Here is a 13,453-nt window from a genome sequence, read left to right on the forward strand (position 1 = left end):
TGGGAACCCCAAGGAGAGCCGGAGCAGGGGCCCAGGACGGGGTGAGACCCTCAGGGGCCCAGACCAGACTCAGTTCCAGCTGTGATCAGTATCTTTGAGGAGCAGCAGGTGGCGCTCCCGGCCTGCCCAGCCCAAATATACTACCCCCCCCACCCCATCTCCTCAGAATGTCAGGGAAGAAGGGCTGCTGCTTCCAGAAGTCTCAGAACTGGCAGGAACTTCTGAAGACGGGCCGCGCTCACCGCCCACCTCGTGCATGGAGACTGTCCCAACGGACCCCCTGGGAGCTAGTTTTCTGAGCCTTGCTTACCTCCCGAGACAGAGTACTCACTACCTCTCAGAGCAGCCCCTGCTGTCTGTGGCCAGCTCCAACTGTTCAAAAGTCCTTCCTTACACCGAGCTGACATCTGGCCCCTTGTAACCCCCACCCTAACCCCGCTGGCCCTAACTCTGCCTTTGGGAGCTTCTCAGAACCAGTCTCTTCCTGGGCCTATGGCAGCCCCTCTGGGAGGTGACGATCCCCACAGACAGGTCCCATACTTTATAAGCATCATCCCAGCCGCCTTTGTTGAACCCCCAGTACCATGGCAGGAAGAGCTCACTTAATCCTCACAACCTGGCACCTGGCACTGGGCCTGGCACATGCAGGCACTCAACTTATATCTGGAGAATGACTGAATGAGTGAAAGTGAACCTCGTGTGGTCATTACTTCCATATTACAGTTGGGAAACTGAGGCTCAGAGAGGTACAGTTACTCATCCAATGCCACACAGCTCCCAGCTGGCAGAACTGAGATTTGAACCCTGCTATTTGCCTAACCCAGAGCCAGAGCTCTCCAACTCCAAGCTATGCTGCCTCAGTCAGAACCAGCTCCCCATCTTCTGGGCCCCGTCGCCCTCTCCGCTCATCTCCCAAGGTGCCCATGGGTCGGAATTCCTCAAGATTTGGGAATGGGATTTCCAGAAGCTGGGGCCTCTGAGTTCCTAGGGATCGTTGCATCTCAGAGCTGGGAAGTTTCCCTCCCTTCCTCTCCAGGATCTCTGCCAAAGCGCAGCTGGCCTGTTCTCACATACCCTTTAGGGACGGGGCTCTCACTCCCTCTCAGGGGACACCTTCGAATTCAGTGCCACCTCGTGTTGAGCTGACGTTTGTCCTCTGGACCTCTTCCCAAGGGCCTGAAGGGCAAGTCCCCGTCCCCCCGATGCCCCCGAATCATGGCTGGTGCCCCAGAGTCTGTTCCCCTGGGCCCGCCCCAGCGCTCTCCCCTGTAGGCTCCGGTCGTCCTGGTTTCGGTTCCCTCTTCCCTGGGGGAATGGTTCCAGTTTCAGCTCAGTTCAGCTATTTCCTGACGGCAGGCCCTGCGCTGGGTGCCGGGACACCAGGGCTGAGGGCAAAGACCCCCAGTCTGCCGTCATTAGCAAACAACCTCCCCTCTGGGCCTCGGTTTGCCACCTAGGAAGTGGAGATATTGACAGCACCTACTCATGGGGGCCTGGAGAGGATGAAGTGAGATAACCACATACAGACCTTGGTGCCAAAAATATTTGCCCCTTCTCCCCGCATAACACCCGGGTGGGGGTGAGCTCAGGTGAATGGGAAACGCATTCATTGATTCAACAAGTTTGCATCGAGCACCCACTATGTGCCAGGCCCTGCGCTAGTGCTGGGGACACAGCAGGGAACGATTCCACCCACACCGCTGCCCTCCTGGAGCTCACCAGCTAGTGGTGGGAGACGGAGCGAGCCAAGTGCTCGGTATGTCAGATACGGATAAAGGCAGTAGAGACAAATGCACGATGACCACGAGGTAAGGATGGCCAGGGCAGGGCACCTCCACCTGGGGACAGACTTCTCAAACCACCTGCACTGGATGTTGGGGGGTCTCCACTCTCTGGTGAGGAAACTGAGTCTGAGAGAGCTGGCGGCGCTCGCCGAGGTCGCGCCGCTAGTGGGGAAGCAGCGGCACTCCAGGTCTGCCCAGCTTCTCTGCAGACCCAGTGACAGGGCCCAGGAGTCAACACCCCTAGTGTGCAGAGGGGACACTGAGGCCCAGAGAGGGCCGCGCCTGGTCTGAGGTCATATAGACCATCCCAGAGACAGCGAGGCCCGTGGACTTGGATGATCTCTGGCCCACTCTGTAGCCTGGCTGGGGGAGTGGGTGGGTGACCGGTCCCCGAAGAGCCATGTGAACAGGGCCTTTAAGGATCACACAAACGCGACCACCTACTCAGACCCTCCAAGGAGTGTGGCCGGTCCCCCACCGCTCATTCCTTCACGACGGCCCAAAGAGGCGCGTTCTGCGGGATGCCCCTTCTCCAAACCGAGGCTCAGCGAGACAGGCCACTTGTCCCAGGTCGCCCAGCAGCCGGCTGAGCGCCACTGTCCGGGGGCCACCACTGTGGCGGGGACGGAGGGGGCGGGGGCGCGGGGCGCGCAGCGGAGCAGGGCGCGCGGTCGGGCGCCCCGGGGCGGGCCGGCGGTGGGGCGGGGGCTCCGGGGTTGGCAGGGGGGCGGTGTTGGGGGGGGGGGCGGAGGATGGGGGCGCGCTCGGCCCGCCCCGCCCCGCGCCCCTCCTCCCGCTCCGCCCGCGCTGGGGCGGCCCGGCGGCGGCGGCGGCGCACGCTTCCTGCGGGCGCGGCCGCTGTGGGCGCGGAGCTGCGAGGCGGAGCCGGCCGCCGAGCCGGGAGCCCCGAGCCGAGCAGCGCGTCGCTCCAGCCGCCGGGCCGCGCCGCCGCCGAGCAGCCGCCCCGCGCGCCGCCCTCGGGAACAAAGGCGCCCGCCGCCGCCGCCATGAAGCCGGGGCCACCGCACCGCGCCGGGGCCGCCCGCGGGACAGCCACCGGGGCCGGGAGCGCGGCCGGGCCCGGTGCCCGCGGGCTGCTCCTGCCTCCGCTGCTGCTGCTGCTGCTGGCGGGGCGCGCCGCGGCGGTGAGTGTCGCGCGCCGGGACCCCCGCTCCATCCCCGCCCGGGGCGCCCACCGCGATCCCGGGACCCCCGCTCCATCCCCGGCTCCCCTCCCCCACTGCATCCCCCGCTGCTCCCCGTGCGCCCCTCCTCCGCTCCCTGCCCCCGTGGGCGCCCCCCTTGCTGCCATCTGTGGGGGAAGGCAACCCCGCCGCTGTCGCCTCCTGGGGGCTCATTTCCCCTTCCTTTTGGGACCCCTCCCCAGAGGGAGGCCCCGGGCGGTCGTCAGCCCTGCGCCCCCCTCCCGCGTGGCTCCAGGAATCTGGGTCCCCAGAGGCCGAGCGGGGCCCCCTGCCCTGGTCGAGGGGCGCGGGGAGGGCCTGCCGGCCGGCTGGGGGTCGCCGGGCGCGGGGGCCCGGGCTGGGTGTGTCTTGGGTCCGAAGTGAACGTGGCTTGGGCTTCGTGGGTGTGCCCAGACTGTGGCCACTTCTAGGGAATTGGGTCGGTTCCTTCTGCCGGGAGAGGTTCCCTCTGCCGGGAGAGGGCGTGCGGTTGGTTCCTCCGAGGGTCTCTGCGGGGAGGACAGTGGGGGCCCGGAGAGGGGGAGGGGTGATGGTGACTGTGTGAAGGTGACCTGAGGGGGTGAGTGAGGATGACCCGGCGTGTGTGTGTCTCCACCTCAGCGAAGGGTGCTGGGTCCTGTGGGGTGTGTCCCCTGAAGGATGAGGGATGAGGGAGTCCATCTCATGGGTGGGTGCCACCATCCCTACCTGTGTGTGTGCTCGTGTGAGGGTGACCCATTGTGCACAGTGTGTCCCAGTGATGGGGCAGGGTGATTGTTGCCCATGGCTGTGTGTGCCTGCAGAGGGGAGTGTGTGTGGGAGAGACCTCTGTGGTGGGCGTGTGCTTGCACCCATGGTAGTGTGTGTGTGTGTGTGTGTGTGCGTGCATGCATGTGTGTGCATGCATGTGCCTGCAGCCGCATGGGGGACCCTGCGCGTGGGACATGTACCCCTGAGGGGGCTGAGGGTGTGCAGGTAGAGGTGATTGTGTGTATGTCAGGTGACCCCTGAGTGTCCCTTTGAGTGACCGCAGCAGCCGGGGGTTGAGCTCAGTCCCAGCTCCATCAGGTGGAGCGGAGGAGGAGGGTATAGGGAGGTAAGGCCACCTCCCCCGTTTGAGGGACCCAGGTCACAAGTGAGTTCCCGCATAGGCACATGTCCGGAGCCTGGACTGGGAGTGAGCTGGGGGTTTCTAGGCCCAGTCTCCTTGGTTGGTTCCAGGAGCTATGCGTGTCCCCCGTTCCCCAGGTGGAAAAGGACCAGGCCTCTCAGGCACCCCCCCCCCCCACCCCGTGCCCACCTTGCCCTGCAAGTCTCTCTGCGCCTCAGTCGGCCCGTCTGTAAAGTGGGAGGCGGACAGGCAGGGGCTCAGAGGTTGCTTCTTGGACAAGGCCACTCATCAGCCTTCCCCCTGGGGGCTGTGAGCTGGGGGTGGGGGAGTCTTGCACCTGGTCACTGGATGCCTCATCCCTGGTTCTCCCCCAGGTGGGGTGAGGAGAAGAGGGCCCCAGCCCATCCTAGCAGTTGGGTCTCTTTCTCAGGCACTCTTCTGGAAGACCATCTTTGAAATCAAAGACTTAGAAGTCACACAGCCTTGACTTCAACTGCTGCTACTGCCACTAATTCATGGTGTGACCTTGGGCAAGTCGGCTCACCTCTCTGAGCCTCCATGTTCCCGTCTGTGAAATGGGGCTCATGACACCATCCTCAGAGAGAAATGAGCTGACGTGTGTACTCGCGCACAGAAGGAGCCCGGTGACTGTTTGGAATACAGATGAATGAAGGGGGCTGGGGATAAGAGGATTTAGACGTGGCGGCTGGGCAGGAATCGTGAGCCATGTGACCCTGGGCAAGTCATGTCCCTCAGTGGACAACTGTTCCTTAGCCATAAAACAGGCTAATAATTCATGCCCGTCAGGTGGCAGAAGGAATTAAATGGGGCTGCCCTCCCTGAGGGCGAGGGAAAGTGAGTGTGGTTCAGACCCACTGCTGGGTGGCAGATAAAGCAATCCCCTGGGGTCTGGGCCTGGAGGCTGAGATGGTGGGCGTGACTGGGAGCAGAGGAGAGGCGGGGCTCCAGATGAGGCGGGGGAGTCCCTCTCCGGGCCTCACACCTGCTCAGGGGTCAGGCTGTCCAGGAGGGGCATCTCCTCATCTGGCCTGGGAGGCGGAAGGTTAATGCCGGGGGTGCCACACCAGAGGAGGAGGGCCCTACCTGCAGCAGGAGGGACAGAGGTTAGACCAGAAGAGCCCCAACCAGGATGGCTCTAGGAGTGGCCTCTGTGGTGGGGTCCTCTAAGGACATCACTGGGATGGGCAGTGGCCGGCCTAGGGCAGGGGAGGGACAAGAAGACCCTTAGGTCTGCCCACCAGCTTGAAAGGGAGTGTGTGTGTGTATGGGCGGCTTCCGGGGTGGCCTCAGTGGGGCTGGCAGGTCTCATTCATGCCGCAGGTAGAGAGTTGGGGGGTGTGTGTGCCTTCTGGCATCTGCTTTGGGGAGTCCTCTCTCCTGAGAGACCAGATCACACCTGCCCTCAGGGCCACCTCAGCTGCTGTACTTAAGTCACCGCCCAGAAAGGCTTGGAGTGTGGGGATCCTGGCAATTTTAGCTTTGAAACTTGTTCTTTTAAAGCTCAGGGCTGGGAAGGATTTTAGGTGTCACTTAGTCTTGTTTGAATACTCCCAGTGATGGGAATTCACTACTTTGTGGCTGTGTGAACGTGTGAAAGTTGCTTAACCTCTCTGTGCCTTCGTTTCCACCTCTGTAAAATGGGGAGAATAGGAGAATGAACAGGGGTTAATACGTAAAGCTCTTAGCATGGTGCCTGGCGCATAGTAAGCATTCAACAAATGTTGAGTTCTTGTTCTTTTACAAAGTTGCTATTCTGTGGTTGGGAACGTAGGGGTGGGGAGTGGAAGAGTGAGGGACCCCCAGGCCTAGTGGTTCCTGCTCCCTCCCCACCCCCAGGATTTCAAGCATGGGGGGCTCGCCCCACTCCCCTCCAGCTTCTCTGGTTGACTGTGAACGTTGGGTTGCCAGGGCAAGATTATCTTCATGTAAAAATGAAAAGTTGGGGACCCCTAGGCGGTTCCAGGCCAGGCCCTGACACAGGGATGCCACAGGGGTCTGCCACCTGTTAGCCCCCAAGGTGGGCTCTGGGGAAAGACACCTGCTGTGTGCCTTTGGGTAAGGGACATACGTCTCTGTTTCAACTTTCTCATCTGTCCAATGGGAACAGTAACAGTGCCAGCCTCACAGGGATGTTGTGATGAGAAAATGAGCACCTTGGGTGGACTGAGCCTGCTGTGGAGTGAGCTCTCAGGAGATGGGGCCTTTCCGGGAGTGGTCAGGGAGGGCTTCCTGGAGGAGGAGGTTTTGCGCTAAGCTATAAAAGTGGTCACCGCACGACAATGAGCAAGCTATAGCCCGCCCTGACCCTTGGCTTTCCTACCTGTCCACTGGGGACAAATTCTTGACTTCCAGGACGGCATCCATGTGGCAGAGTGGGATCGGCACCTGGTGTCTTCTGCTCCCTGGGGAGCAGCCCCGTGCCTCCAGCTGCAGATTCAGTGTGTTTCTTGTTCCCTTGCTGGGCTTGGTGTGGGGGTGGGCTCTGCTGGGGAAAGAAGTCCTTTGGCCTTTTGAAAACAAATGGCCTCCTACCTCGTGGATGTGGGGATGGGGTCCCTGGGGTGTGGAACTATGGGCCTGGGCTCTGGAAGGTGCTGGGCAGCAGTGAAGTGGGGGGGAGACGTCCTCCTGAAGGGGAGAAAGAGGTTGAGCCAGAGCTCCCCCTAGAAGCCAGACCTTCCCTCCTGCCCCCCCGTTGGAGCTGGGACCTTCCCCCAAAGCTGCTAGGGGGAGAGGGATGGGTCATTCTAGAAGGAGGGACTGAGGCACCGGGGATGGGAGGTGGTAATTCTCCATCCCCCCAGGATGTGGGGCTGAGGGCATCATTTGGGATGCAGGCTCCACATCTCCGAGAACTTAGTAATAGAAGCAGCAGCTAATGCTTCCTGAGAGCCCTGCCCACGAAGCACTTGCTATGTATTGGCTCATTTAATCCTCGTGATACTCTTCGGAGGCAGGAATGACTAGAACTCCCATTTTACAGATGAGGAAACTGAGGCACAGAGAGGCTGAATGACTTGCTCAAGGTCACACAGCTGGAAGTGGCAGAGCTGGGTTGAGCCAGGCCCCAGCAGCCTGAGAGAACTGGGCTGCAGTCCTAATTTCACCGTCTCTTGCTGTGTGATCTTGGGCAAGTTGCTTCACCTCTCTGGGGGCTCCCTACCCTGCAAATGGTGCCCACGTTACCTACTGTTTCATAAGTGCCTGCTCTTGGCTGGGCTCTGGGGTGGGCGTGTCCCATGTCTTTTCTTACTTAATTCCCACTGTAGCCTTGGAGGTGGGTGACACTACCAGGAGTTTCGGGTCCGGGGATGGGCTTGCCCAGGGCCTGGTCCTGGACCCTTGCTCGTCCACCACGTCACCACCTGTCACCTGTGAGATGGACGATTCGGAGGGTCACCGGGGATGGATGGAGGGAGAGCTCTGTAAACTGTACCCGCCTGTCAACAGGACTGTGTGTGGGGCGGGGCTTGTGTCTGGGTCATGTGATTGTGGCGCAGGAGAGGGGAACGTTTAGAACCTCCGATGAGACGATGAGACGGGTCTAAAAAGCCACCATTCCCCCGGACACGCCCCCAGTGTTGGGGCTCCCTCTCTGTATAGGTGACCAGGCCCGCCTTTAATCCCCCCAACCCTTAGAAAGTTGTCATGTGGAGCCCAAATCTACGTCCCTGCGGCCCCATTCCTGAGTCCTGGCCCAGTGCACCTAAGCTTCTCTCCGGCGTGAATGACTGAGGCTCAGAGAGGGGGAGCGACTTGGTGGAGGTCACACAGCAGTCAGGAGAAGCGTCAGAATGCATTCTGGATAGACCGTGAGCTCCCCAGGGCAGGCTCTGTGGATTCCTTCTTCTTTGCTGGACCCCCAAGGGCAGCTCTGAGCCTGGCCCGGAGTTGAATGGTCTGAATGAATGAATGAGTGAATGAAGGAAGGAAGGAAGCCAGGACTGTGAGCTTGGAGCCCAGGCTGGGGCTCTGTGTTCTCTCCTGCGGAGGTGGGTTGGGGACAGTGAGGGATAGTGAGGCTGGCAGAGTCCTGCTGGGTCCCAGGCGTGTGCCCGTGGGCGGGAGGCGCCGGGGGGCCACATGGGGCGGGCCTGCGGTCTGAGTGCCAAGGCGCGGCCACCACGTCTGGTGGGACAGAGGCCCTGTGGCTCTGGGCTCCTGCCCAGCTGCTTGGAGCCCTGTGATTTTGTGTCTGGGGATGGGGGGGCAGGGTGGCCCGAGCCAGGAGCTGTCCCTGCTCCCTTGCTCCCCCCGAGTACCCACCCCAGGGGGGAGCAGGGTCTGGGCTGGTCCTGGACCACCTGGCTTGTCTTGCTGTCCCCCTAACGTTCCTCCACATCCTGGGAACATCAGACCAGCGCCCAGTAAATATTTGTTGACTGACTGCCCCCCCGCCTTTGCTCCCAGCCTCCCAAGATTCCAGGCGGCCGGGTGGCCTTCACTTCCGGCCCCCCTTCCTCTAGAGCAGGCCCTGGCCAGAGGGGCGGCTGCTCCCCTCCCCCACTGGCCAGCCCCAGTCTCAGCGCCAAACAGGAAGCCGTGATTACAGGGGGAGTCTGAGCCGCCATGGCTGAGGGCCCAGCTGGGGGAGGGGGGTGGAGGCCCCCTTCCCTACCTGGCTGCTGAGGGTGGAGGGCCGCCCGCCTATGCTGGCCTTTTATATCAGGTGGCAAGGATTCTACAGTCTCCGTGCCCCAGCTGGCTGAGGTCTGCCTTCTTTCTTCCCACCCTGGGTCCCCACCTAGGCCCTGGTACTATGTCTGTTTTGGGGTCTCCAAACCTGAGGGTGCAGCTTGAGGTCGTAGAAGGAGCAGGGGCCCCAGGGCCGACTGGACCAGGGTTGAAATCCTGGTTCTGCCAATTTCTTGCTGTGTGATCTTGGCAAGTTCACTTAACCTCTCTGAGCCTCAGTCTCTTCTTCTTTAAAATGAGCTAAGAGCAACTAGAAGGATGTGCAACTATGACATACAACTGTCTACTGGGGCTTTGGGGGAAAAATAAATAAATAAATAAAACTATAAAATGAGCTAAGAATACCTCTGCCTCAGAGTTGTTTGAGATTGAACAGGAAATAATGAAGTGGCTGAGAAGGAGTGGGCAGCTCCTGCAAATGGTGATTTCTCTTTCACCTACTTTGATCTTGCTCTTTTCCTGTCCCTCTCTCGGTCTCTCTGCGGAATTGCTTTTTGGGAGTGGGGAGAAGGTTTTCCCTTGGAGAATGTGGGGACCAAGTTTGAAAGATCCTGGATGACCCAAAGCAGAACCCTGGGGTGGGGGCTACCCTAAAAGGGAGAACTTGGGCCAAGACTCCCAGTTGGAGCAGGCAGGATTTGGGCCAGATTATAGGAAGCACTTCCAGTCCTGGGACCCTAGAGACCTTGCTGTTTGCAGTATTAGCCCAGGACATGGTGACACCAGGTTCTTTCCATTTTCCTCCCGGCGGGAGAACCCCTCGGCTGTGTTCTGTTCATCACACGGGTCCCGGCCCGGAGTAGGTTGATGTCTGCATAGGATCGCAGAGGTGGGAGCGCCCTAAGGAGACGGTCAGCCCCACGGCCTGCCGTCTCACAGGTGGGACTCCTGAAGCCCAGAGGTGGCCTGGGGCCTTGCCCAAGGGATGGGGCTGGTTCTCCCACCTTAGGTGTCCCATTGAGCTTCTGACCACTCTCAGAGGCTGTGGCATTCCCCTCATTTAGAAGAAGGCTCAGAGGTGTTAAGCCACCTGCCAAAGCTTACACAGCCAGGTGCTGGTGTAGCCGGGTGTTCACTTGCCCCTTTGTGCTCTGGAGTTCTGTCTGCCCCATTGCTGGCCTTGTCGTCACACTCGCTTCAGGGCCAAGGTTTTCTGAGATGGGGTGATGGGGTGATGGGGGGAGGGGGGCCATGCTGATTAGGGCCTTCATCCTGCTTCTGGGATGGCCATGGGCTTGCTTCCCCCTGGGGTCAGCCTCAGCCTGAGCTCCCTAGAGCTCTCTGCACCCCCTGCACTGCCAGCCAGGCCCCTCACTCATCCTGCCCACCCCCCAGCCATGCTTACCAGCCCAGACTTTAATAAGGGTAATTTAGAATCAATCACCAGCGGGATCTGGGAAATCTAATTGCAGCAAACTGATTGCCAATTCGATTGCGGGCACCAGGGGGCTGTGGGTGGCTCATTACGCCTGTCCCCCTCCCGGGGCTGGGGTGCGGGGGCTGAGCAGGCAAGGCTCCTGGAGAGCTGGGGGGCTGTCATGCTGGGAGGAGGGGAAGGATACTTTTGCTTCTCGGGGTGCCAGGTGGAACCCGTAGACTGCCACCCTCTCCAGGGCACACGGTGGGGTGTGGGTGCCCGTGTCTGTCCCATGTCTTCAGTCACCCACCATGTGTTTACTGCCACCTTCTCAGGCTGCCATTGAAGGTGGGGTGGGGGTCGCTGAATTCTACCTGCTTCCTGCTCTCGAGATGCTCCCTGTACTGGGGAGACAGGCACAGACGATGACAGTGACCACGATGATAATGGCCAATGCTTATGGGCTGTGTACCAGGCACAGTTCTGAGTGCTCAACATGCTTGATTTCAGTTGATCCTCCCATGGCCCCGTGAGGTAGGTATTGTTACCCCATTTTACAGAGGGGGACACAGAGGCCCGAGAGGTTAAGCAGCGTGCCCCAGGTGGGGCAGTTAGCCAGCGGCTGGAGTCTGTGCTTCTCGAGATGCCGTGTTGTTCGGGGGCTTCGGGCAGGCCACGGAGGCACGCGGCTGTGTGTGCTCATGGTCGGGGCCTGTCTTTTGATTGACTGACTTGTTCATGCTGCAAACATTTGTTGAGCACCTGCTGCATGCCCGGCCCCGTGCTGGAGGCTGTGGGTGTGCAGGTGCATCTTGCGTGTGTCCTGCGTCTTGTCAGCGAGCCTGGCTTGGATGGGGGGTGTGTATCTGGTGGGTATGTTGTTCCTGCGTGAAGTTTTGGGGGAGGCGCTGAAGAGAAGCAGGGGAGGGAAGCCCTGCCACTCCCTCCAAGAGGGGTTCGAATCCCAGCTCTGCCACAGACACGGAGTGACCCCGGGCAAGCGAGTCCCTGACTCGGCCTCAGTCTCCTCCTCTGTCCAATGGGCCAGTCCTGCCTCACTCACTGGCTGGGGTGAGGAGGTGTGGGGGAGGGACAGCTGGTTAACTAGTTGGCAGCTGGTTAACTAGTTGGCAGCTAGTTCAAAGGAAGCTGCTGCTGGATAGTTACTTTTATTCTGCTTATTTGCATTCTTATACTTTCCCGGCTCCACCGGCAGCCGGCTGTGTGAGCTTTGGCAGGTGGCTTAACATCTCTGAGCCTTCTTCTAAATGAGGGGCGTGCCCCAGCCTCTGAGAGTGGTCACAGGCTGGGCTGTGAGATTGTCATGTCTCAGAGGTGAGTCTGCCCTCAGCTTGTCGAGAGACCGTGGGCAGCTTTTTCTCCCTCTGGGCCTCCACCAGCATATCTGTAAAATGGGGAGAGGGGACCGGGTGACCCAGGAGCCCTTGCAGTTTTCATATTTGAGGACCTATCAGAAAGGACTGAGGCCGGAGAGGCCGGGCCTGAGCTGGGGTGGCCCCGTGGGGAAGGAGGGCAGGCCTGCTGGGCCAGGGGAGGAGGGAGGCCTGTGTCCTTCGCGTGGCCTGTCTTTGGTTCCTCTTGGGCCGGGGTAGGAAGTGTCCCTCTCCTTGCCCATCACGCTGAGCCCCACTTCTCTCCCCAGCCTCTGGGACGTGATCAGTCAATCTGGGCTGACGGGGGGCTGGGCCGAGAGTCTGGCTTCCTGGGTAGAGAAAGCACTGGGCAGGGAGTCCAGAACCCGGGTCCTTGTCCCTACTCTGCTGCTGACAGGCTGCCAGTCACTTCAGCCACTGTTTACTGATGCCCCCTCTGTGTCTGGCCTGTCCTGGGCACTAGGGACCCTGAGGGGGCTCAGCCTGGTCCCCGACCTCAGGCAGCTCCCAGTTAGGTGACGGAGCCAGTGCATGAGAGGGGCTAAGGGGGTGAGTCAGGGGAATGAGAGGCTGGTTTTGGCTCTGGAGGATCAGGGAGGGCTCCATGGAGGAGGAGTCCTCTGTACCAGGCCTTCAAGGGTGGCAGCACATCCATAGGCAGAAGGACCAGGGTAGACAAAGGCTCAGAGGTGGGAAAGGTCATGGTGTACTAGGGAACTAAAGTGGTCAAAGCAGCGTCTGCAGCTGGGGGAGGGAGCCCTGTGTGGGGGTGGGAACATACCTCCCTTTGTGCGGGAGGAGCCATTGCTGTCAGGGGCCACTGTTTCTATGGGAGTGTGTTGTTTCTTGCATTTAACAGACATTCACTGGGCGCGTCCTGGGTGCCTGGCCCTGTGCCATGGGGTGTTCTGGGGCTGAACGGTTGACCCCCACTGGGCCTCGGTATGGAAGACCCCAGTGGCTCACAGGGTGGGCTGTGAGTCCAAACCAAGGCATTTGGGTTCCATCCTGCAGGTAGAGGATGTTGGTCTGTAAAGTGGGTGCAGCACCGCTACCCTGAGCGGCTGGCACGGGATGCCAACAAGAGCAGGAATGCAATGATATTAATATTGAATTATGCCTGTGCATGATACTCTCTGCCAGATGTCTTCTGTATAAAAACTCACTTAATCCTTACAACAACGTTAGGAAGGAGGCACCTTTATTACCTTGATTTACAAAAGAGAACATTGAGGCACAGAGGGGTTAAGTAACTTGTCCAAGGTCACAGAGCTAGTCAGCAGCACACTTACTAGGATTCAAACCCAAGCAGTCTGGCCTCAGAGTGCTGTCTGGTACACAAGCACTGCTCCATGCTACCTCGTGCATTGCAGGCTGTGAAGTGTGGTGCCCTGAGAGGATGACTTTAAGGCCACTCGGGTCTTGCTGGATACCTGAACCTGTGTGGCTGCTGTAGGGGAGGCCCTGACCCAGGCCGGGGGGCTCTTGGCCTCCGCACGGCTCTATTCTCTGCTGCGTGTTTTCTGTCCGGGTTGGGCCATGGGCTGAGGCCAGCCCAGGCTGGGGAAAGATCCGAGACTGAAGATGACTTCAGCTGGAGGGGTCCCTGGAAACACTGTTGTGCAAATTGTTTGTTGTCCTGAAGGGGAAACTGAGGCCAAAGGAGTGATCTCTAGTCATGTGAGGATCTTCTGAGATCTGGCAGCTCAGCCTTCTTATTTTACATATGTGGAAATTGAGGCCCAGAGAGGGACAATGGCTTGCCCAAAGTAACACAGCAAGTTGGCGGCTGAGCTGGGACTAAGACCTATGTCTCCTGACTCCTAGGCAGGGCACCATCCCTTGTGCCATGTTTCTTCTTTTTACCTGGTCTCTGTTCTGCCCAGATGGCAGGCCCAGCTCCCACC

General features: G+C 59.9%; 1 protein-coding gene across 1 annotated transcript in view; it reads left to right on the forward strand.

Moving 5' to 3' along the window:
- Nucleotides 1-2,536: 2,536 nt before the first annotated feature.
- Nucleotides 2,537-13,453, forward strand: part of SDC3 (syndecan 3) — a 39,020-nt gene continuing 28,103 nt past the window's right edge. The window contains exon 1 of the mRNA XM_087447085.1: nucleotides 2,537-2,929. Coding sequence (XP_087303211.1) covers nucleotides 2,537-2,929 — 393 coding nt within the window. The remainder of the gene's footprint in view (nucleotides 2,930-13,453) is intronic.

This window comes from Ceratotherium simum, chromosome 22 (assembly GCF_057802395.1).
Source record: "Ceratotherium simum simum isolate JZ-2026a chromosome 22, ASM5780239v1, whole genome shotgun sequence".
Taxonomy (NCBI): domain Eukaryota; kingdom Metazoa; phylum Chordata; class Mammalia; order Perissodactyla; family Rhinocerotidae; genus Ceratotherium; species Ceratotherium simum.